The 24757-nt window shown below is 40.2% G+C and overlaps 1 protein-coding gene across 4 annotated transcripts in view; it reads right to left on the bottom strand.

The window, feature by feature from the left end:
• The window catches only part of TASOR (transcription activation suppressor), an 82218-nt gene that overhangs the window by 35883 nt on the left and 21578 nt on the right, over positions 1 to 24757 (bottom strand). For all 4 annotated transcript variants that reach the window (XM_060239742.1, XM_060239744.1, XM_060239745.1 and 1 more), the window contains exons 8-11: positions 17371 to 17399; positions 2343 to 2448; positions 2068 to 2171; positions 1875 to 1978 (exon numbers count right to left, since the gene is read on the bottom strand). In XM_060239742.1, coding sequence (XP_060095725.1) covers positions 1875 to 1978; positions 2068 to 2171; positions 2343 to 2448; positions 17371 to 17399 — 343 coding nt within the window. The remainder of the gene's footprint in view (positions 1 to 1874; positions 1979 to 2067; positions 2172 to 2342; positions 2449 to 17370; positions 17400 to 24757) is intronic.

Genomic DNA, 24757 nt, shown 5'->3' with positions numbered 1-24757 from the left:
TGAAGTTATTTCCAAGTTACATTTGGAGTAATTTAATTTTTAAACAATTAAAGGGAAAAACTACAAAGTGATTCAAACGTTTTGAATATTGTGCATGCTGTTCAGTTACTTAGAAAAAAAGATCCAACCGAAATTTATAACAACTGCCAAAATCCTGAGACACCAAAAAGGTAACAATTGATTAGACCAGAGGAGTCAAACTCACTGGTTACAAGGGATTAGACATAAATGTCATTTTGTTGGGCTGGACCATGTGTGCTATAAAAACATGAGGTACTGGAGACATAACCTTTAAAAAGATTATTTCAGATGCCAAATGGCAATAGTCTTGATTGTATTAGGCATGGTATACAGAGAGGTAGTAGGGCATAGAGATATTAACATTGGTAATGAGACAGGAAACCTAGGTCCCAGTTTGGTCCAGGAGGATGCAAAGAATAAATAGACACAAGTCTGAAGAAGTGAAAGCTCATGAAAGCTCATATCCTGCCACAAATTTTGTTAGTCTTCAAGGTGCTACTGGATTCTAACTCTCTACAGCTATAAGAAACCACAATATTCAAAAACCAGGGAGATTAGAGAGACTGCTGAATTGCAACTAACAATGAAGCTCGATGCATTGTTCTGGGTTGAACTGAAACCTAGGTTTCTTCTCTCCTTACCAATGGCTACCATTGTTATTTTGGCATCTGAAATCACTTCACTCTCCAAGATATAAAAGACAGATGGGCACACATTTTACCCGTATCTGACTCATGAAAGCTCAAGCCCTGCCACAAATTTTGTTAGTCATTAAGGTGCTACTGGACTCTTGCTCCCTTCCACTAACAAAGATCGCAAGCTAGTGCTGTTATTTTTAATTATTATTTTTGTGTTGGAACTGGAAAGGGGGATCCCTCCAAGTGAAATAATGGGTCGCTTTCAGACTGGACAAAATCCACTCACTGCTAGTGATGATAATAAAAAGGATAAAGGGGGGAGGTGTTAATGTGAAGAAAGGCAGCCAGTGAGATGGGAGGGGAGAGAGGGAGACCATGTGTTGGACTGGAACATATGGAACCATAAACATATTTTTAAAATATTATTCCATTGACTTCCAGTCATTAAATCATGGAATCCAACCCAAGTGTTGTAATTCCTAAACAGGATCTTTTTTAAAGAAAATAAAATCCCAGAAACACACACAAAAATTTAATTTTTTAAAAAGAATCCTTTTCAGAATAAGCCAAAATTATTTCCCTTTAATTGTCCTTATCCCAGATGCATCTCTTTTCTGCCCCCTTTTTTTAATGTGCATGTGAGTAACCAGGACTCAAAGAAAAGAGGACAGTGCTTGTCAGAATAATCTCTTCCTCTCTCCTGCCCACCCCCATCAGAAGTGTGCATGCACAGGAATAAAACAGGTGGTCTTGAAAGTTCCATGGGACTCCCTTTTCTTGTAGGCACACTTCCTTCTCTTTCCCTCTCCAAATAAGGGAAAACAGGCTTGGCAATGCAGGAAGAGTCCCAGTGGAGGAAGCAAGAAAGAGCAAAGGGGACTTTTCACTTGGTGATACAGTAGCAGCTGGGAAAAGGAAGCAGACGACAGGTAACTGCTCAAGGGTCAGATACGAGTCCTGTAGGGAATGAATCAGGCCTGAGGGCTGAGCATTTGACATGACAGCAGCATTGATAAAACGTCTGTGTTTTTAAAAACTTATTTGGTTTATCAGTTTTCAATATAATACTGATATTACTTCATTCAATTTTTTCCCATGATGCAAGAATTTTTTTTTGTTACTTGTTTAACATATTTACTATGTCTTGGCTTGTGATATATTTTGCATATAACTTTTAAAACTTAATAAAAATATTCCAGAAGAAAAGCTACTTACTAGTTTCTCTTTCTCTAACTTTTGAAGCAAACCTTCCAAATTGCTTCCTGATCTAGTCTTCTCCACAATTTCATAAAGACTACAGTATAGTCCACTCCTGAATTCTGAGGAGAAAAGCAACCCAATCATTAAACTGTTTACCATGATGTGACATCAAATGAGTGGACATATACGCATGCTAAAAAAGACTTACCTTCCTTTTCGCCTGAATACGTTTCTTTATAGAACACTTTTGGTGAGATCTTCTTTGTCAAATGTTCAATACTCATAACCATATCAACATCAAGATTTTCAGGACTAGAGTTCAAACAATAAAGACATTTAAGATGTTTCTTGTTCAAGATATTAAGATCTGTAAACTGAAAAATAGTTTCTCTAGTGTATACAACAGGAATGTTCTGGACCTTCTGGAATATGCATAATCTGGACTAACATTCAGATTTCTTCTTTTAAAATTATGGTACTTACAGTTTGCAGGGAAGCAGAGGACGTGTTTCTGATTTCAAAGCAACATGGCATACAAGTGTCCCTTTGTTTAAAAGTTGCCCCTTCCACAAGGTGTAACTTTCCTTATCTGTGTCAAGAACAAAAATGATCCCCCTGAAATACAATTTGACTAACAAAAGTGCTTTCAGAATTCTTTTTACTTTCAAATAGACAGGGGGATACAAAGAGAAAGAACTGATAGGATGAATGTAGGCCCCCAAGTCCTGGTTTATTAGAACATCATACTGACACGCTACTATTCAGAGGTGGCCAACGGTAGTTTTTTTGCCTACAACTCCCATAAGCCCCAGTCATTGGCCATGCTGGCTGGGGCTGATGGAAGTTGTAGGCAAAAAACATCTAGAGAGCTACTGTTGGTCACCCCTGCTATAGGTAAATCATGTTCTTGAAAAGAAATTTTCAAAAGTAATTTTCAAAAGTTAAAATGCAATTTTATTCTAAATGAATTGATGGGACAGAACCTGAGGGGCTTTGGATATTCACTGCCCCAGCAGCACACAACTTTTCCCAATCTAAAATGGCATTTTGCTGCTTCTTTCTACAACACTGCAACAGATTCCAAGAAGTTATAACTGGCATATCAGACTTCTTGAATTGTTGTGGTACACACGCACACAAAGACTATATTCAGACGTCACAATAAGTCAACACTTTCATAACCCCAGTTTATCTTGCTCACAAGCTCCCTCTTAGCTCCTCCCTTCTTATCCAGAACATGATGAAAGAATGCTGGATTATACCAACTCCAGTTCCAACTATGTAAAAATGCACATGTCCAGGTTAACTAGAATTAGTTTTTCTTCCCACCCCCTAAACTCTCTAGAATTCTAAGAATAGATTTACTTTTCTTTACATAAACTAGAATTCTAATTTGAATTGAAGTTGCATTTGTATGCAGCAGGTAACTGGACTTTGTAAGTATTACTGCAGGATTCATTCACCACAATAAGATGGCAATGGTGTCCACAAGGACAGGAAGAAGCTACATGTTAATTGTCATGTCCATTTAATGTAACATTTGAATGCCATCTTAGTGAGTGGAAGACAAGAATGGGTATATCAGAAAACAAACTTTCTAATATATTCTATAGGAGATTTAATCTCTCCTATTAGCTTGACTCTACTGCCAGAAAGATGCATCAAACTAAAGCAAAACACGAGTTCTGGAAGTAGCAGCCTGCAGCAACGAATGTGAAGACATATGGCAAAATATAAAGAGACACACAGCCTCAGACGCACACTTTAACATGGTGAGGGTATTTGTATGTGTCAGTGAAACTGAGAGCAATACTGTAAGGAGTTTAGCAAAGCCACTCAAGGCAGAATGGTCACAGCTGAGACATCAGACTAAGATGCATCCACCCCCTTCAGAAATCGTCACGTCAGCAGAAGAGAAAGGACAATTTCAGTGGTGATTTGGGGGTGCGGGAATCCTTAAAGGGTAGCTACTGGGCGACAGTAGTGGAAGGTGACACCAGCAAATGATATCATAAAGACAACAACAGTGACACTTTGACTAAACCTTTCTAGTGCTGTGCAGAAGGCAATGGTAAACCACTTCTAATCATCTCATGTTAAAACCATCTAGCACTTTAAGAACTGCAGCATACCAGCACTTCCAGCCTTCCAGCAAACAAATTACCCGCTGCAATTAGTGACCCCACCCACTTACTACTTATGGTTATTTTTAGGTCTTAAATTGATTTAAAATTTGATTGAAATGACTTTATTTAGACCTAAGGGATTATTTATCCACTAAATTGAGATAACATAGTTGACCTCTCTCTCTCTCGGCTTGACTTCGCGAACGAAGATTTAAGAAGGGTGCAGTAGTCCACGTCTGCTGCAGGCTCGCTGGTGGCTGACAAGACCAATTAATTAGAATTGAGGATGGGGGGAGGGGGTGAACTAAAATAAATTTATAAAAAAAATAATTATAATTATTATTGTTGATTTTTTTTTCTCTTCTTTCTTTGATTGGCTGAGACGACTAGTAGTGGTTAGAAATTTTTAGGTAGAGTGGGCAAAAGGACAGAATACGTTTGTGTAGTTGCTGATTCAAGACAGAGACCCAGATTTCGGAAGATCTTGGTAAATGATGTCAGGCCAGGGGATTCCAGTGCTCCTGGGGAGGGGAAAGTACAGCGGTGGGAGCAGGCAGAGTGTGAATGGAAGGAGTTCGAGACACAAGAGGGCTCACTCCCCTTCCAGCCTGTGTCCCATCCCAAGGATGACAGGTGGGAGGGCCAAGTGGAGACACTCGCCTACGTCCCTGGTGATGTGCAACGCCAGGTCCATAAATAATAAAACCTCAGTTCTGCAAGAATTTTTCATCGGACAGGACATGGACCTGGCTTGCGTGATGGAAACCTGGGTGCAGGAGGGGGAGACAGTTGCTCTCTCCCAAGTGGCCCCGCATGGGTTCTCCGTCCTTCACCAGGCCCGGACTAGCGGGCGGGGGGGAGGGGTGGCCTTTTTCATACGGGAGGATTGCTCCTTCAGGATACTTCCGCCGCCAGAGATCAAGGGCGTGGAGTGTGTGGGCCTGGTGTGGGACGTTGGGGAGAGTTTGGCAATCTGGCTGGTGTACCGTCCGCCTAACGCACCGGCCAGTGCCCTACCGTCCCTGATGGAAGCTGTAGTAGGCTGGGCATTGGAGCACCCTCGACTTATAGTCCTGGGTGACTTCAATGTCCATGCTGAGGATGCAGCTTCCACTCGTGCGACGGACCTAGTGCTTTCCATGGCAGCACTGGGACTTTCCCAATATGTAACAACGCCCACGCACCAGGCTGGGCACACACTAGACCTGATCTTTGCGGCGGGAGTAGTAGTGGGTCAGATATCTGCCAAGGCAGTGCCATGGTCTGACCACCAGGCCCTGAAGGCCCGTGTGGACATGCCACCCCTGTCCCGTTTAGGCGGTGAGCAGATTTTGGCTCGCCCGCATAGTCAGATGGACCCGCTGCGGCTTCAAATGGCTATACGGGATCCCTGGCCCTCCGGCGACTCGTTGGATGAGCTAGTGGAGACCTGGAATAACCGGCTCTCCAAGGCCATCGACGAAATAGCTCCCCGACGTCCTCTTCATCCTCGATCACGATCCGCTCCGTGGTATACCCCGGAGCTGCGATCAATGAAGCGACGATTAAGACGACTAGAGAGACAATGGCGCTACGCTCGTGACGAAGCTACGAGAACATCATATAGGTCATTTATGCGGACCTATGAGATGGCTATTCGGATTGCAAAGAACGATCACTTTGCATCCAGAATCGCATCTGCGACCTTGCACCCAGCACAATTGTTTAGTATAATTCGGTCATTAACAGAATTGCTGCAGGGCAAACAAAATATTAGAGAATTGGAAATTGGCTGTGAGGCTTTTGCGAGCTTTTTCGCAGATAAGGTCTCGTCGCTCCGACACGACTTACCCGCCATAATTAATACAGTAGAGGAACTTGGGGCACCAAGCACGTCTTCTGGTCCAATTCTGGATTCCTTCGGTCCACTCAGTCTGGAGGAAGTCGAAAGGATCCTTGCAGCTGTGCGCCCTACGACCTGTAGGTTAGATCCGTGCCCGTCTTGCCTTATAAAGGCTAGCCAAACGTGGCTGCGTGAGCCACTACAGGGCATTATCAACAGGTCCCTGACTGAAGGGATCTTTCCCACACCTCTTAAAGAGGTAGTGGTCTGCCCCCTCTTAAAAAAAACTATCAGCAGACCCAGCCATATTGGCGAACTATCGGCCGGTGTCAAACCTTCCCTTTTTGGGTAACGTCATAGAGCGGGAGGTGGCAATTCAGCTGCAAGGATTCCTGGAGGACACTTCCGCACTAGATCCATTTCAGTCCGGCTTTCGGCCAGGTCACGGGACGGAGACAGTTCTGTTCGCTCTCATAGATGACCTCATGCGACAGCTGGATCAGGGCAGCTCTGCGGTGCTGTTGTTAGATCTGTCAGCCGCTTTTGACACAGTTGACCATCAGCTACTGACTAGCCGGCCTTGCCGATGTGGGGATTCAGGGATCTGCCTTACAGTGGCTGACCTCCTTTCTCCAAGATCGGGGACAAAGGGTGGTGATAGGGGAGGAAGCATCCCAGAGGCACTCTCTTAGTTGTGGGGTGCCGCAGGGAGCGGTCCTATCCCCGATGCTATTTAATATCTATATGCGCCCCCTTGCCCAGATTGTCAGGAGGTATGGACTGGGTTGCCATCAATATGCGGATGACACCCAGCTCTATCTATTGATGGGTGGCCAGTCTGATTGTACCCTGGAAAATCTAGACCTGGCGCTACAAGCCGTGGCTTCTTGGCTCAGACTGAGTTGGCTGAAGTTGAATCCGATGAAGACAGAGGTTCTCTACCTGGGTCGAGGCAGTCCAGGGGGAGGGATCCAGCTGCCAGCCCTTGACGGGGTACCACTGATACCGGTCCCTAAGGCCAAGAGCTTAGGCGTGCTTCTTGAGTCCTCCCTTACAACGGAGGCCCAGGTAGCAGCCACTGTTAGATCTGCCTTTTTTCATCTTCAGCAGGCGCGGCAGCTGGCCCCTTACCTGGAGCGCAACGACTTAGCGACGGTAATCCATGCCACGGTCACCTCAAGAATAGATCACTGTAATGCTCTCTACATGGGGCTACGCTTGGTGCTAACCCGGAGACTACAACTAGTGCAGAATGCTGCGGCACGGCTGTTAATGGGGCTGCCGCGATGGGAGCACATTCAGCCAGTGCTGAGGGAGCTGCACTGGTTGCCTGTTGTGTTCCGAGTTCGCTTCAAGGTGTTGGTATTAACCTTCAAAGCCCTTTATGGTCAGGGACCTGCCTATCTATGGGACCGCCTTTCCCCATATATCCCCCAGAGAGCACTGCGATCAGGGACAAAAAATCTGCTGTCTGCCCCTGGCCCAAAAGAAGCCAGGCTGTGTGTGACGAGATCCAGGGCTTTTTCGGTGGCAGCACCAGAACTTTGGAACACCCTTCCAGAAGCCATAAGGGCCCTGCGGGGTTTGTCTGCATACCGCAGGGCCTGTAAGACCGAATTGTTTAAACAGGCTTTTGCGGTTTGAAAAAGGGCTGCCACCGGACATCTTACAGAATGCTGGCGATCACAGTCGAGAATTTAATACCGCCTATATAGTACTGAAATAGCGCCATAGAATGGTTTTAAAGCTGATATACATAAATTATGGTTTTATATGTTTTATTGGATTGATTGTATTTTATGATGTTGTAAGCCGCCCTGAGTCCGCTTGCGGAGAGGGCGGGATATAAATTGAAAGTAATAAATAAATAAATAAATAAATATCTTGAAAAGCATATGAGACAATCCAAAAAGAAAAAATATATATACTGCTGGAAGACAGGACCCGCAGACTGGATAGCACTCAAATCAGTTACTGGGGAAGAGCAGAGGATGAGTGCAAGTAGCACTATTCTTAATGACACAACTGAATTAAAGTCAAAAAGACATCCAGTTGTTCATGTGCATGGATGCAAAATAAAAGTCCAAATCTGTTTAATACATATAACAAGTACATGGAACATGAGAAATATAAATCAAAGTAAATGCAAAATCATAAAACAAGAAATAGAACCTTCAAATATTACACTCCTGTGAGTGAGTACACTAAAGTGAATTCGACTAGGACATTTTCAGTCAGAAAATTACAAAAAGTGTTTTACTAAGGAAACATGTTTGACACCCCTGAATTAGAGGGTTCTAGATCAACTAGAGCCTGAACTCTCTCTAGAAGCTAAAATGACTAAGCTGAGGAAAAGATAATAATGTCTTTTCACTGGGAAGGCTTAACTGATTTTCCAAGACTTGATCTTCTTGAAGTAGTCTGCCTTTTCTCCCTTTAGCATATATATCCATTTTATTGAAAGCGATGGGATCTCCACGCCATCACTTCCTCCTGCACGAACTTTAATCAAGCTTGATTTCTGCCTCTTTTTTGTAACTGTGCACAATGTCTCCATTTTGATTTCTTGGTTTAAAACAATTTATTAATAGCATATGGTAACAATGTCAAATTATATTGTCACAATCCCTAACCCTTATATTTTTCTAATCCCCCCTCCCTCCTTTACTAGTCTTCCGCCGATGTTATATACTTAAGTTCATTATAAAGGTACCCTTAACCCATCAAAGTTCAATTTTCCCCTTTTCTTAAATTCATTGTTAAAAAATTGCCCAATGTCCTTTCAAATTCCACTATTTTTCTATATATCCTCTAAATTTCTTCCATTCCCTCTTAAACACTTCCAAATCATAGTCTCTTAAAATTCTTGTTAGTTTATCCATCTCACTTGCACAATCCAGTCCCATTTCTCTGGTATTTTTTCTTGTTTCCATAACTGCGCATATAATGTCCTAGCAGCTGAGAGCAAGTACCAAATTAAAGTTCTATCTTCTTTTGGAAATTTTTCCATTTGTAGTCCCAATGAAAAAGTCTCTGCTACTTTCTTAAAATCATATCCCAAAATTTACGATATTTCTTGTATCATCTGCCAAAACTTTTTCGCTTTTCCACAAGTCCACCACATATGGTAAAAAGAACCTTCATGTTTCTTACATTTCCAACATCTATCCGACATCTTTTTACTCATCTTTGCCAGTTTTTTCGGAGTCATATACCACCTATACATCATCTTGAAACAGTTCTCTTTAATACTCTGACATGTTGATATTTTCATCGAGCTCTTCCAAAGATATTCCCATGTATCCATTTGTATTTCCTTGTTTACATTAATTGCCCATTTAATCATTTGAGATTTTACTACTTCTTCTTCTGTAGACCATTTCAACAATAATTTATATATTTTCGATATTAATTTTTCATTATCTCCAAGCAGAACCCTTTCCAATTCCGTTTGCTCACGTCTAATTCCAACAGATTTAATATCATTTTCCATCAAGCTTTTTATTTGTTGCATTTGAAACCAGTCATACTTGTTGTTTAACTCTTCTGCAGATTTTAATTCAACTTCATCACCTTGAATCTTCAGCAGTTGGTTATATGACATCCCTCTCTCTTTATCAGATTCAGCTGTTATTTTTATTACTTCTGCTGGCACTATCCAAAGCGGCTTTCTTTCATCACCATATTTCTTATATTTTATCCATGTATTTAGTAAATTATTTCTAATATAATGGTGAGAAAAAAGACCGTCCATCTTATTTTTCCCATAGCACATATTAGCATGCCAGCCGAATTTGTTCCCATGAGCTTCTAACAATAAAAGTTTTTTATTTAACAGCATTATCCAATCCTTTATCCATGTCAAACAAACTGCATTATGGTACAGTCTTAAATCTGGAAGTTGAAAACCTCCCCTCTCCTTAGCATCTGTTAAAATTTTCATCTTAATCCTTGGTTTCTTCCCAGCCCATACAAATTCAGAAATATTCTTTTGCCATTTGTTAAATTGTTTGCTATCTTTCACCATCGGAATAGTTCGGAACAAATACATTATTCTTGGCAAAATATTCATCTTAATTGCAGCAATCCTACCCAACAAAGACAAATTAAGTCTATTCCATTTCATCATATTTTTGTCCATCTTGCACCATAACTTTTCATAATTGTTTTTATACAAATCGATATTCTTCATAGTTATTTCTAGACCTAAATATTTAACTTTAGGAGTAACTTCACATCCCGTCAAAATCTGCAATTTTTTCTGTCTATTTGGTTGCATATTTTTGCATAAAAATTTTGACTTCTCTTTATTTATATATAGTCCTGCCATTTCTCCGTATTCTTTTATCTTAGCTATCAACAAAGGTATCACTTGAATCGGATTCTCAGTTATGAACACAATGTCATCTGCAAATGCTTTATATTTATAAGAAAATCCTCTTAATTTTCAATCCTTCTATCTCTTTGTCATCTTGTATTTGCCTTAACAAAATTTCAAGAGTCATTATAAACAATGGTGAAAGCGGATATCCTTGTCTTGTACCTTTGCTCACCTTCATTTCTTTTGTAAGTTCTGCATTTATACACAATTTGCATATTGATCCGTGTATATTGCTTTCGTCATTTTTATAAAATATTCTCCCAGATTTATTTTTTCCATTACGGCAAACATAAAGTCCCAGTTCAAATTATCAAAGGCTTTTTCTGCATCCACAAATAATGCCACCTCTTTTTCTGGGTGTTTCTCATAATATTCTACAATATTTACAACAATTCTTACATTGTCTCTTATTTGCCTTTTAGGGAGAAATCCCGCTTGATCTTCCTTTATAAAGTTAATCAAATATTGCTTAAGTCGTTCTGCCAAGATTCTTGTGTAAATCTTATAATCATTATTTAGTATAGTTCATTACATTTGTGACATCGGTATCTTCCTTGGGGATCAACAAAATTACAGCTTCTTTCCAAGTATTTGGAATTTCCCCTTTTATTCTCATCGTATTCAACAATTTTTGCAATTTTGGTACTATCTCATCTAAAGAGTTTTATAAAATTTAGTTGTATATCCATCCGACTCAGGAACCTTGCCTATTTTCATTACATTTATTGCTGCTTCAATTTCAATTTTTTCTATTAGGTCATTCAAAATCTTTTTCATATACTCAGGGGTGCTATCTTAATATTTCGTAGATACTCTGCCATTTTTTCTTTTTTGATTTTCACACCTTTAAATAAATTAGCATAATATTTAAAAAATTCTCTTAATTCCTTCTTGATCCACTATCTCTTTTCCATTTGCCACAATTTTGTTCATGATTTTCTTTACTTTTTCTTCAATTGCCAGGCTAAATACTTCCCAGGTTTGTTCGCACCTTCAAACGATTTCTGTTGCAAACTTTTTAAGTTCCATTCTAGTTCTTTATTCAACAAATGTCTTACTTGGGATTGTAGTATTGTAATTTCCCTTATTAATTTCTTTTTCCCTGGTCTTTTTCTTAGTTCCCCTTCTTTTTTCTTTATTTCATTTTGTATCTCTAACATCGGCTTTTCTTTGGCCCTCTTATCTTTATTATTCAATATGATTAATAGTCCTCTCATTACTGCTTTATAAGTATCCCAAACCGTCTGGAATTCTATATCATCGGTGTCATTTATTTGAAAGAACGCTGTAGTTTCCTTTTCTAGAAAAGTCACAATATCTTTATCTTGTAGCAAGTCCTCATTTATTCTCCATCTTCTTGTTTTCTTTTGCAATTTTGTAATCCAACATATTGGGTTATGATCTGCACAAACCTTTGGTAGAATATCCACTTTTCTCGTTATGAGGCCCAAGCTTTGAGAGCCCCATAACATATCTATCCTGGAAAAAGAATTATGTCTTGCTGAAAAGAAAGTATAGTCTCTTATGTCTCGCTGAAAAGAAAGTATAGTCTTCAGGATTAAATTTTCTCCAAATATCTTCCAAGCTTTCTTGTTTAACCAACTCAAAAAAATGATTTTGGCAGTCTTCCTTCTTTATCATTCCTCTTTTGGCCCGATCTATCTATATTATTTTGTATTGTTCCATTAAAATCACCCATCATCAGGATCTGGTCATATGACATTTCATCCAACTGTTGATTACTGTCTTTTTAAAAAGTATCTTTCGCTCCATTGGGCGCATATAATCCTAATAACATTTTCTTTGCATCCATCATCACTTCCACTGCTATATATCTTCCATCTTTATCTTTAAATATCAATTTTGGTTCTAATTGTTCTTTAATATAAAAGACCACACCCCTTTTTTTGATCCGCCAATGAGAAAAATGCCAATCCCAATTGTTTATTCCACAAAAATTTATAATCCTTTTGTTGTATATGAACTTCCTGTAAACAAATTATATTACATTTTTGCTTTTTAATCCAATGAAATGTTGCTTTTTGTTTTTGTGGTGAATTTAGTCCATTTATATTCCAGGATAATAACTTGTATTCCATTATGATGCAGAGTCTTTATTCTCTTCAAAAAAACTGTACATCTCTTGCTCATTCCTTATTGTAACCATTCTTCCACGTTGTTCAAAGCCCAGACCCTTGGGTAGTATCCATCTGTATCTTGTGCCCTCTGCACGCAGCTTCTCTGTTAATTTCTTGTCGTTTATCACTTGTCTTGGCAGCTCTTTCATTATTTTGACTCTACTCCCTTCTACTGTCAGGGCTTTTTGAAAACTTTTATTTAGAATTTTCTCTGCCATATCCTTGGACCTTAGTCTTATAACTATATCTCTTGGTAGGCCTTTGTCTTTTGCATATGATGAATTAACTCTATAGACACTGTCCAGCATGTTTCTAAATTTTTCAGGATCTTCCTCTAAATAGTCAGCAATTATTTTCACCATATAATCCATTAAATCAATTCCCTCCGCTTCAGGTATTCCTCTCAGACGCACTTGAGTTTCCATTAATCTGCAGTCATGAATTGTTACCTTCTCTTGAAGTTTTAATAAGGTGGAAGCATGTATATCAACTTTCTCTTCAACCTCCTTGACCCTGTTTTTAACCATACCCAGTTCATCTTTAAAATCTTCAACTTCTTTTTTAAGATCTCCAATATCCTTCTTAAGCTCTTTTTTGCTAGCTGTTATCATCTTCTCCACGCCCTTCATAATCCTGGCTTCCATGGTATCAAACTGGCTTTGTATTTTGTCCAAAGAATGAGATCTTGCACGAGTTAATCTTCCTTCTGACATTAAAAAAAACCCCAAAAACTCAGAAGGCTCCAATTCTAAATTCAGCACCAAGTCCAGTAGCTTAGAACTTGCTGTTTAAAATAAAACTATCTTCGTCTTTCTCCTACCTTCATGGGCTGAGATATTGATTTTTAACAGTTTTTGGCAATTTTCCCTCTTTCAAAATGGCGATCACACTTTCTCTATGGTTAAAAATCCCTAGCAAAGACCTTCTTCTTGCTCTTCTCTCCTTCAACTTTTACTTCCTGGTTCACGTTCTCCAACTATCGCGGACTTTGGAATCCTTGTTACGTTGACTGCCAGTACACCTTCAGCTTTTACTTCCTGGATCACTGAGCTCAGCTCTCGTTCTCCAAATATCGCAGTCTTTGAATACTTGTTATGTTGATTGCAAGTACAGAGCCATAACACAGACGCCTATGTCACTGACCACAGGTATTCAAAACAATGTCCTTCTTTCCCAAATTCTATCAATGCCTTTAATTTAACAAAGTCCAAATTTCAAAGTTTCTCCTCCTCCCCTCACTTTCATTCTTGTTCAAGTTTTCCCACCTTCTACTGTTATTTAGATTAGCTTAGAAATGTCCTGGAGTGAGAGATAATGATCAAAGTACCTTAGCGGCTATGTTTTTTAAACTTCGGTCTTCCTGGTCTTTCAGATGCTTATCAGTCCCGAAAGAGAGTGAGATCCAAACATGCTTAAGCCAACTGAATGGCTCTTAATCCTTTGTAGATGCTGGACGACGCTCCTTTTCCTTGCCGGATCTTCAAAGCCTCAGAAAAATCCCCTCCGGAATCAATCATTAGCTGAGATCAACGGCTCAAAGTATTTCTGACGTCATTCTGGGCAAATCTATAACTGAGAAATGCAGGCAGAGAACCCGATAAGGCTCTTTACTACCCTGAACAAAGGATTAAGTTTTCCCCTTATTCAGGAGACAACAGCTCTGTTGGAAACTCACTCCGGAAGCCTCCATTTTGATTTCTTTTGACTCCTTTCCCACCAGATTTTTCTCTGCCTTTCTCATCTCCGTAGATATCACTGGGATCCCTTCATCACTCTGCTCACGTAGATTTTCAGTTTCGCTGTGTTTTAAAAATAAAAATTTCCATCTTGTCTTGTATCAACTCTGTCAGCATACCGATTTCCTGCTTTAAGGAGGATGTGGCAATCATATCTTTTTTATCAAGCGCTTCAGGTTGAATCGCCATCTTCTCCGCAATATAACTCAGTCTGATAATCAAAGTTAAAAACCAACTCAAAGTCCCAGATAATCTATCTTTCCCAATCTCCTCCAGTCATGAGCTTTCCTTTTATAGTCCGGTTGTAATCATTTCAATCCCAATCAGGTATCAAAAGCATTTCTCTTAAAAAATATATCAGACTTTTGTTCAGACTGTATTAAAATAAGATAATGCTCTCATTATAGCTTGTTTAATTATAAGTCAAATCCATTCGAATGTCCATGTTCAGTCCAATTTAAATTATAAAGAGTTCTTAAGTTTGTTCTTTGTCTTTTTGAAGCCTCCCTTGAGGGAAAAAAGAGGGGGGGATATCCTCCTCCTCCCCTTTTTCTTTGAACAGTCCAAATTGGCATTATAACAGAAGATCAATTCATTGGTAGTAGTAAAAAGAAAAACTTACTTGCACGATAGCATTTCGGTGATTAAGGTAGAAATATGATATAGTAAAACTTATTAAAGAAAGCAGTCGGGCATTTATCTCTTACTACCATCATGGTGACTGCGATGGTGGAGCATCAGGGCAGACAGGAGGAACAGGGAGCAGCCGCTGCCGTTTCCCTGGCTCCTGTGGAGCCCCTTGCTGTCGGAAGACCCTTCCAGGATCTTCCTCGAGATGCCACAGCTGTGGCACCCCTCCTACCGCCCGGTCCAGGGGGCCGCCAAAAACGAGTTCCGCACACCCCACCAAGCTTGAGATGCCAAAACCAAGAACCTCTTCCTCCCCCTCCAAGTTTCAAAAAGATTGGACTAGGGGGTACAATTCTATAGCCCCCAAAAGAAGGTGCCCCCATCCTCCATTGTTTCCAATAGTGGGAAAACACAGCAAAAAAGGACTGATGTCAAACCAGAGAGTCTGCAGCAGAAACTGAAGGGAGGGGTTTTTTCCCAAGCTGAACAGAACCATTGCATTTTCAGAATGCCCTGCAGAACCAGTGCTAGTGTGACAATGCCAGTGCAACAGATCCAAGCAAGGAGGGGACCAGCACAACACAGACAGTTCTTCCATCTGCCATTGAGGATGAAAGAAAGCATTTAAAGAAAGGCACTGGGTTTTGCTGGGCACTATCACAATGCACCAGTACTGTTCAGTACTCTGTACATCCCCAACCCCAGCGTGGATTTGTTGAAGCCAGCAATGCCACAGTAGCACTTGTTCTCCTGGGTACTCTGTACATGTGCTGGTTCTGCTGGGCACTCTATACATGAACTGACTGTGTTAGGCTTCCAAACCCCCTTTGCTTGAATGTGTTGTGCTGGCATTGCCACAGTGGCACTAGTTCTGAAAAAATGCTCCCCTCCCCCTTCTTTGGGGGATCAGCTATGCTTGATAGCTGAAAACGCACCTTCCTTCACATCCTGCTAAAAGAACAGCTATTTTTTTCAGCTTGCACAGAGCCAAATACACACCCCTAATGAAGAGGACAAAATTACTATCAGGAAATTACACAACTTTAAGACTGACAATAGGAAACCGAAATTGTTAACATTTTCTACTCCTCTGCTCAACAATCAACCAAAATGGATGCTGCAATCAAGAAATCAGAATGAGACTGATACTGGAAAGAGCAGCCCTGAAAGAGCTTAAAAGTTCCTCAAGTGTAAGGATGTGCCTCTGGCAACCAAGATCAAGACAATTCCTACTACAATATTCTCCATTACTATGTATAGGTGTGAACGTTGAACAATGAAGAAATCAGACAGGAAGAAAGTTGATTTATTTGAAAGTGGTGCTGGAGGAGAGTTTTATGGATATGGCGGACCACCAAAAAGACAAATAAGTGGATTCCAGATCAAATCAGGCTTGAACTCTCCCTAGAAGCTAAAATGACCAAGTTGAGGCTATCATACTTTGTCACATTATGAGAGGACAAGAGTCACCGGATAAGACAATATTTGGAAAAGCTGAAGGCAGCAGGAAAGTAAAGAAAGGTAAAGGTAGTCCTCTGTGCAAGCACTGGGTCATTATCAACCCATGGGGGTAATGTCACATCAGCACATGGGGTAATGTCACATCAGGACACCCTTTTATGGGGTGGTTTGCCATTGCTTTCCCCAGTCATCTACACTTTACTCCCACAGCAAGCTGGGTACTCATTTTACCAACCTCAGAAGGATGGAAGGCTGAGTCAACCTTGAGCTGGCTTCTGCCAGGATCGAACTCAGGTCGTGAACATAGCTTGGATTGCAGTACTGCAGTCCCCATGGGTCGATAATGACTGTAGACTTTGTAAGGCTTTAGAGCAGGGCCTCAAATTTTGAATGTTGGAATTCTGATAAAGATAGTTTGCCCTGCTAGCAACCAGTGGGGGATTTAATGGCAGGGGTCCTTGTCAGCAACATAAAGATGTTGCCAGTGAAGCACTGATATAACTTCCCTTGCGCCCAGAAGTAATGCCAGCACATCACCCAGGATACACTGGCATTTGGACAAAACTCTTCAATTTAATCACAGAATAAAACTATGTTGGTTCCTTGAAATGATTAAAATATACTGTTTTACTTGAAAGAGTCTACTGCATGAGATAATGCTAGTTCCTACATATAATGTAGAAATGTACATATTGAAGGTTTTGTTTAAATATAAATAATTTTGGATACAACTAATATGCTATGCATTTAATGATATATGCAGTATTTTCAATATTATGACGTTGGTAGCACAAATGGAAGTACATTCCATTCACACACAGTCTTTTGGACCTTAGCCTTTACCTGGTCAAACAAGAACAGATTTGGAACTTAAGATCCTACTATGCTATCTTTTAAATGAGATCCACTATGCATTTTACAATGGTATGCTTCTACGATGAGATAATACCCATGTAATGAAACATTCCTTGACACTACAACATTTGAAAGCCAAGGAAACCAAGCCTGCACCAAAAACTAAGCATATACAGAAGGGTCTCAGTTCAACAGTCCTGAAAGCCTAAGTGCATGTACATAGAGCTGAAATATGTTAAATTTGGTAGCTAAACAGTCTCATCTCAAGTATTCTTTTCAAACCATCCCCTACCCTCAAGTAGCTCAATTACATGCTCTCTGTCCTAGTACACTACGGACATACCGTTTCGTTGTGTTCTTACCTGCTGTATCCATACTAGAAATCTTTGATCTATAAGGAAAATAGATACAGTTAAAATCAAAAGTCAGAAGTAGTTCTCTTATGCAGGTTACTGTTTTATAGTCCTTGTTAAAACTGATTAAAATATTTATATCTCATCAATCACCAAAGCTGCAAGGTGGCTCAGATTTACAGATTTACAAAACAGCGAACACCATTAAACTCATAACTAATAAAATGACATATAAGAAAAATTAGGATCAAAAGAAAGTACAGAACAGAACCTGGAAATACAAAAAGTCTAATAAAAATCAGGAGCAAAAAACAAAAGCAAGCCAAATACTCCTCATAACAGTAATTTTTACTTGCCATTTGAAGGGAATAAGGGCCCAACTAGACAAGACAGGTATTCCCAAATTTGCCCTGAGGGCATGTCACCAATTTAAAGACCAAGTTCCCACTTGAGAATTTCTTTAAACAGTGCCATGGGATTCCAGTTCTGACCAGGAATGCCATGGCATAGTTGGGGAGATCCTACTTTCCCTTCAGCTGGTTTTTCAACCGAAAACAGCACCAGGGAACTTTTCTTGCCCATATCTCTACCCCTGCACCCTTTCAAGTCAGAAAACTGGCACTGAGAAAGCAGATTCCACCCCCTCCCCCTTGCAGTCAACCAAAATCAGGCCCCACAGTTCTAGAAAGGAACTCCTTCCTTAAAGTGGAGCCACTTTTCCTGGGACACCTATCATCTCGTCTAGCTTGGCCCTGAGTGAACTTTCTCTTGGCAAGGAATTCTACTATTTCAGTGCTACTGCTGAAAGGGTTCTGTCATATTTAAGACAGTGAAGATATATGTAAAAAAAGTTTCTGCTGAAGATGCTAAAATCTGTTATATTTGTAGAACAGAAGGCAGCCCAAGTACATGGACTATTTAGAGTTTTAAAGCAGTTCAAAGTACTGGTTCTTACCTTCACGATCCTGAACAACTTGAGGACAGGGTACAAGAAGAACTATCTCCTCCCATAAAATCCAGACTACCAGTTAAGACCGGCCTCTCATGCACTGATCTCTATGTCCCCATCTTCAGAGGTTAGGCACGGGTTGACAAGAAATAGGGCACCTTGCCTTTGGAATACTTTCCCCCAGACACCTACTTTACTTTCTTTTAGGCACCAAGCTAAAACACATCTTTTTTTATCCAGCCTTCTAATTAGAAAAGTTATCAGCTTTTTAGTGGCTTTTTAATATTGTTTTTAATATTGTTTCAGAGCAGGATTCTGAAGAGGTAAGTATAGAATTATTCTAAATAAATAATAAGAGTTCAGCCAAAGAACAACCCTAGATACCTTAACTGCGGCATTATACAGTCCATGAAACCTAATACAGTCAAGGAGACTGCCGGCCACATTTTAGACCATTTTCAGTGTCCAAACACTTTCCAAGCAACTGAATTTACAGCAATCTAACATGGCTTCTAACATGGCTTACAATAATCTAACATGGCTTCTCTTATGTTCTTAATCTAATCCAGACCTTACTAAAGCATCCCTTTCCACCAACGAACAATCCAGTTTTAACTGGTAACAAGCATTCTTTACCACAGTTGTCACAACACGCAGGAGCTATAATCCCAAAGAGAAAAGACTGATATTTGGGGGGTTAGACTAATACAAATTCTCTAAACTAATCTGGCTACCGATATAGCTTCGAGAAGGTATTTAAATACACTGTGATCTCTTTAAATGCCTTCTGAGTTCACTCACAGAGTTGCACTGTAGTGGGTGCACAGGCCGGCTTGGAGAAGACATTTAAAGAACCCTTCTCCAAGCCACCCCTGCGGCGCAACCCAGTGAGTGAACTCAGACATCTGAACTCAGTGAGTGAACTCAGACATCTCTTTAAATGCCTGAGTTCACTCAATGAAGAAGAAGATATTGGATTTATATCCCACCCTCTACTCCGAAGAGTCTCAGAGCAGCTCACAATCTCCTTTACCTTTCTCCCCCACAACAGACACCCTGTGAGGTGGGTGGGGTTGGAGAGAGCTCTCACAGCAGCTGCCCTTTCAAGGACAACCTCTGCCAGAGCTATGGCTGACCCAAGGCCATGCCAGCAGGTGCAAGTCGAGGAGTGGGGAATCAAACCTGGTTCTCCCAGATAAGAGTCCGCACACTTAACCACTACACCAAACTGGCTCTCCATAGCAGCGCACCTCACCATGAAGAAGGTATTTTAAAAGGCCTCTTAAAATGCCTTCCCCAAGTTGGCCCAATGTCACAGTGGCAGAACGACTCAGTAAGTGAACTCAGAAGGCATTTAAAGAGACTGCGGTCTCTTTAAATGGCTTTTTTTTCCTCCATTGAAAGAGGTGAAGGATGGGGGCACCTACTTTGGGGGGGGGGGAGATACAATTGGATCCCTGGTCCAACCTTTTTAAAATGGGGGGGGGGGGGGTTGAGGAGAGGCAACAGCAGCTATGCTGCAAATTTGATGCCACCATCTCAGAAAACAGCCACCCCAGAACCCCAAATACCCCCAGATCAATTTTCCATTATACCCTAGAATATAACAGAACCAAATAAATGTGGGTTTCCTGAATATTAACCTAAATCCCAACACCATACTGATTCCTGGGATTCAGGAATATCAGGAAATACTGATTTTTTGAGGTTCCAATAGATGCAAATTCCCCCCTCCCCCAAAAAAACCAAGCTGGAATTTCTGCTTTGTATTCAAGGTCAGCCCAACATCACAGTAATAAAATTATGAAGTTACAAAAGTGTGAATTAGCATAGCTAGGCAGGCTGACTACAAAGAAAATGACAAACCAAATGCTGCCTTGGTGGCCCTCACTGGTTATAAAGGTGGGATATAAATATTGTAAATAAATATATAGATAACACTGCATTCTTGCCAACAACACCAACTTGCTTTTCAAACAGCAAGGCTGGATCCATTAATGTCATATCCCCCCCACCCAAAAAATCTGACAAACTCTTAAAACAAAGCATGCTGACAGTATTACATATGTAATACAATGTAGCAATGCTTATATTATTTTATGCTTATATTATATGCTTATATTACGCTTATATATTATTTTATGCTTATATTAGGGTAGCCAAGGTGATCATTTTGAGAGTCTTCATTTTATGATTTGCGGTCTTTGTGCAGCTTGAGCAAACAGATATCAATAAAGCACGTTATTTCTAGCACTTGTGTCTAGTGAACATGAGAGACAACCAGATGTGGTAACAGTAGGCCAAAAAGTCCCATACCAAACCAAAGTCTGGCAGCCAGGATAAGGTTATCTATGCAGTTCTATTTGGAGGCTGGATACTGCGCTAAAAGGCAAAATGTGTTTATAAGGAGAAACTATATGTCTGCTTATATGTATGTTTGGCAAAGATAATTCTAAATAGTCAGAAAGGAAACCAAGAACTTATGCCATAACAGGCATCTGCACATGTCTGAAAGTTGTTTACTGAAACGTCTAAAAATTGGATATTGAAACGAGGGCTTCTGGATTTCTTAGGACTTAGTTGCCTGATGTCTCCTTTATTGCAATAAAGTTGTGTCTGCTACTGGACACCCTGTTATGTCCTTCATTGGTCACTGGCACACCAGACAACAGGCACATTTGGGTAACATATATAAGCCAAAAGTATCCTGCAGCCATTTACTGTCCTATCTGATTTATGATTCACAGTCCAATTTTTAAGTTGCTTTCTACTTGTAACCTGACCAACAATGCTAAATTCTCAGTTAACACAAGCTTGTAAATATTCACTATACAGTATCAGGAAAATAGCCAAGAATAATTTTCAGTTAGCCGATGTTTACAGTGTTCCAGACCAACGCATACCATAATTCGCTACCAAAGTATCTGCCAACATCTACTTTTCTTTCCAAGAAGGAAGGGCTTCTGTGATTCTTAATGAAAAAAAGGTAACAGACTGTGATAGGTGCTGACAAAGTGTGCTCCCCAAGCAATGAGGTCACCTGGGCAAAGATCTCTCCCAGGCACAGCCTAACTCTGACACACAAATTCAGCAACTTTTCTGAGAAGATAAGATGACTGAGGATTTTGAATGCTGAGCACTTGTATTCAGTCATCTGTCAGTTTGAAGAATCTTGAAGTGGGCCACCTCTGTCACTTATCTTTCTAGCGTATCATAAATCTTGCACCCAGCCATCCTGACCAGTGCAAAAGTTCTTGTAATACTTTGACTTCAGAAGCAAAGCAAGACCCACAAACTACCTGAGCAACTAGTTACATTCTTCTCCTAAAATAACCAGTGGAAGTCACACTTTACAAGACTTTACGAAATCTTTCTTCCCAGTAAGACTGATTAATTACTATTGCTAGGGTAGACAGGAAATGAAAATGACTCCAAAGCCAATGAACTATCATCTCCTTGTAAAGTTATTTCAAAGGTGTTAGAAGCATCTAATTGTTTTCACTGGATCCAAACATGCCATGAGAAGGATGCAAAATACTACAACTGAAACAGGGATCTGTGTGCAATTTATATATTGCTGTAAATGATTTGCTTATATTCCATCAACGTCTGCGTCTACAGGGTGTGCATTTTCCAAAGCTTATCTTACCCCTAATTGTCTGATCACAAGACACCAGAATATAACATTAATTTCTCTTAATGATCAGTAGCAGAGCAAATAATAATAATATATGTGGGCAAGGTCATAAGCCTGATAACATTTAAATGGTTGCTTTATTAAACAAAATTTACATCCCTATTTATGAGATCCAGTTGTAGGTACCAAATTTGCATAATTTCCTTAATGTTTCTAAGTCTCCTATACACACAATTCAAGGTCCCCAAAACAGCAAACATGAAAACACTTCAAACAATAACATTAAAACAATTCAGTAAAACACATACACACAAACAAGAAAGGTTGCTAATAAAAGTTAGTGAGAAAAATGCCAAAAAAAGCAAAAAAGGTAACGAATTGTGATACTCTTAGGTGCTAGGCTCATATTCCATATTCAGGCCTATTTTAGGGACTTTAGGGTACTTTCAGGTCAAAAAAAGGGACCAAAATAGGGACCTAATAAAAACTATGGGGACAACAAAAACATCACTCAAAAGAATGTTTTTTTAAAACAACACCCTACTAGTAAACCGGTTGCAGTCAAACCAAAAAACCTCTTTTCAATTCATACTCTTTTAAGTTCATAGAATCCTAGAGTTAGAAAGGACTCCATGGTCAACTAGTCCAACCCCCTGCACAATGCAGGAAAATTCACAAATCCCTCCCATGCCCACAGTGACTCCTGTTCCATGCCCAGAAGGTGGCAAAAAAAACCCAGGATCCCTTGCCAAACTAGCTTGGGGAAAAACTGCTGCCAGACCCCAAAGTGGCGATCAGTATTTCCATGAGCATGTAAGAAAGGGTCACAAGAACTAAGCACTGATGCTACCCTTCCTGCTCTCCTTCCCATGATCTGCCTAAGTTCACAGAATAGCATTGTTATCTGATGGCCACCTAACTTCTGTTTAAAAACCTCCAAAGAAGGAGAGTCCACTACCTCCCAAGGATGCCTGTTCTACTGAGGAACTACTCTGTCAGGAAGTTTTTCCTAATGTTGAGCCAAAAACTCTTTTGATTTCATTCCAACCCATTGGTTCTGGTCTGACCTTCTGGGGAAACAGAAAACAACTCCACACCATCCTCTATATGACAGCCCTTCAAATACTTGAAGATGATCATTTCACATCACTGTCATTTCCTCTCCAGGCTAAACATACCCAGCTCCTTCAGCCTTTCCTTGTAGAACCTGGTCTCCAGACCCCTCACCATTTCCGTTGCCCTCCTCTGGACACATTCCAGCCCAAAATTGCATTGGTCTTTTTTAGCTACTGTATCACATGTTCAGCGTATAGTCCACTAAGACCCCTAGATTTTTTCCACACATACTACTGCTAAGACAAGTCTCCCTCATCCTATAACTATGCATTGGATTTTTTCTACCTAAATGCATTCTTTTAGCCAGTTTTCTAGCCTGTCAAGACCATCCTGTATCTTGACTCTGTCTTCTACTGTATTTGCTAACCCTCCCATTTAGTATCATCTGCAAATTTAATAAGCATTCCCTCTATTCCTTCATGCAAATCATTTATAAAGATGTTGAATAAAACAGGCCCCAGGACAGATCCTTGAGACCCTCCACTTGTCACTCCTCTCCAAGAGGATGATGAACCATTCACAAGCACTCTTTGCGTGCGATCTGACAACCAGATACAGACCCACCTAACAGTAATAGGATCCAAGCCACATTTTACCAATTTGTCAACAAGAATATTATGTGGAACCTTATCAAAAGCAACTGAAATCAAGATAAACTATGTCTACAGCATTCTCCTGATCCAGCAAGGTAATAACTTTTTCAAAAAAGAAGATAAGATTAGTCTGACACAACTTGTTCTTTGAGAAACATATGCTGGCTCTTAGAATTCACAGCCATCTTTTCTAAATGCTCAAGGTACAGACATGAAGCTGATCCTCCTTTTCCCCCTTCCTCAAAATGGGGACAACATTTGCCCACCTCTTCCAGCACCTCCCCTGTTTTCCAAGAATTCTCAAAAATAATGGCCAGAGGCTCAGCAATTATATCTTCAAGTTCTTTTAGTACCCTTGGATGCAGTTCATCTGACCCCACGGACTTTGTTCCATTTAAACTAGGTGTTTATGTACTACCCCTATGCTGATCCCAGGCTGCAACTTCCTTCCCTCATCATGTGTTCTGATTTTGCCACGCTGAGCACCTTTTCTCTCAGAAGACTGAGGAAAAGTAGGAATTGAGCAGTTCTGCTCTCTTCATTGGCTGGTGCAATGTCACTTTCCTGTCCCTGCAAGTTGCCTACCATGTCCTTTCTCTTTTTCCTACTTTGACCTCTTTTTTGTTGTTTTTAGCATCTCTCATTCACCTGAGGTCATACTGAGCTTTAGCTTTCCTAACTTTCTCTCTATGAGCATTGTTTATATTCATCCTTGGTTATAAGGCCAGTTCCTAAACAATTTTTTTTTTATTTCTCAAGTATTTAGAAAGTTTTTTATGGCACTACTTTGGCTTCTTTAGACTCTCCCCATTTTTCCTTCTCATAAGAATCATTTGTAATTGTGCCGTCAGGATTTTGCTTTTTTAAGAAATTCTCACCCCTCTTGAATTCCCTTTTCCTTAAGTATTTCTGGCCATGAGATTCTACCCAGCATAACTTAAGTCTGTCAAAATTTGCTTTCTGGAAGTCCAACCTATATGTCTACGAACAGCTTTTACATTCCCCAAGGCTATAAATTCCAAAATTACATGGTCACTACTACCCACTATTTTCATCTTGTCAACCAGTTCATCCCTGTTGGTGAGAATCAAGTCCAAGATA

Source organism: Heteronotia binoei, chromosome 5 (assembly GCF_032191835.1).
Source record: "Heteronotia binoei isolate CCM8104 ecotype False Entrance Well chromosome 5, APGP_CSIRO_Hbin_v1, whole genome shotgun sequence".
NCBI lineage: Eukaryota > Metazoa > Chordata > Lepidosauria > Squamata > Gekkonidae > Heteronotia > Heteronotia binoei.
This window is presented reverse-complemented; position numbering and strand designations above follow the sequence as displayed.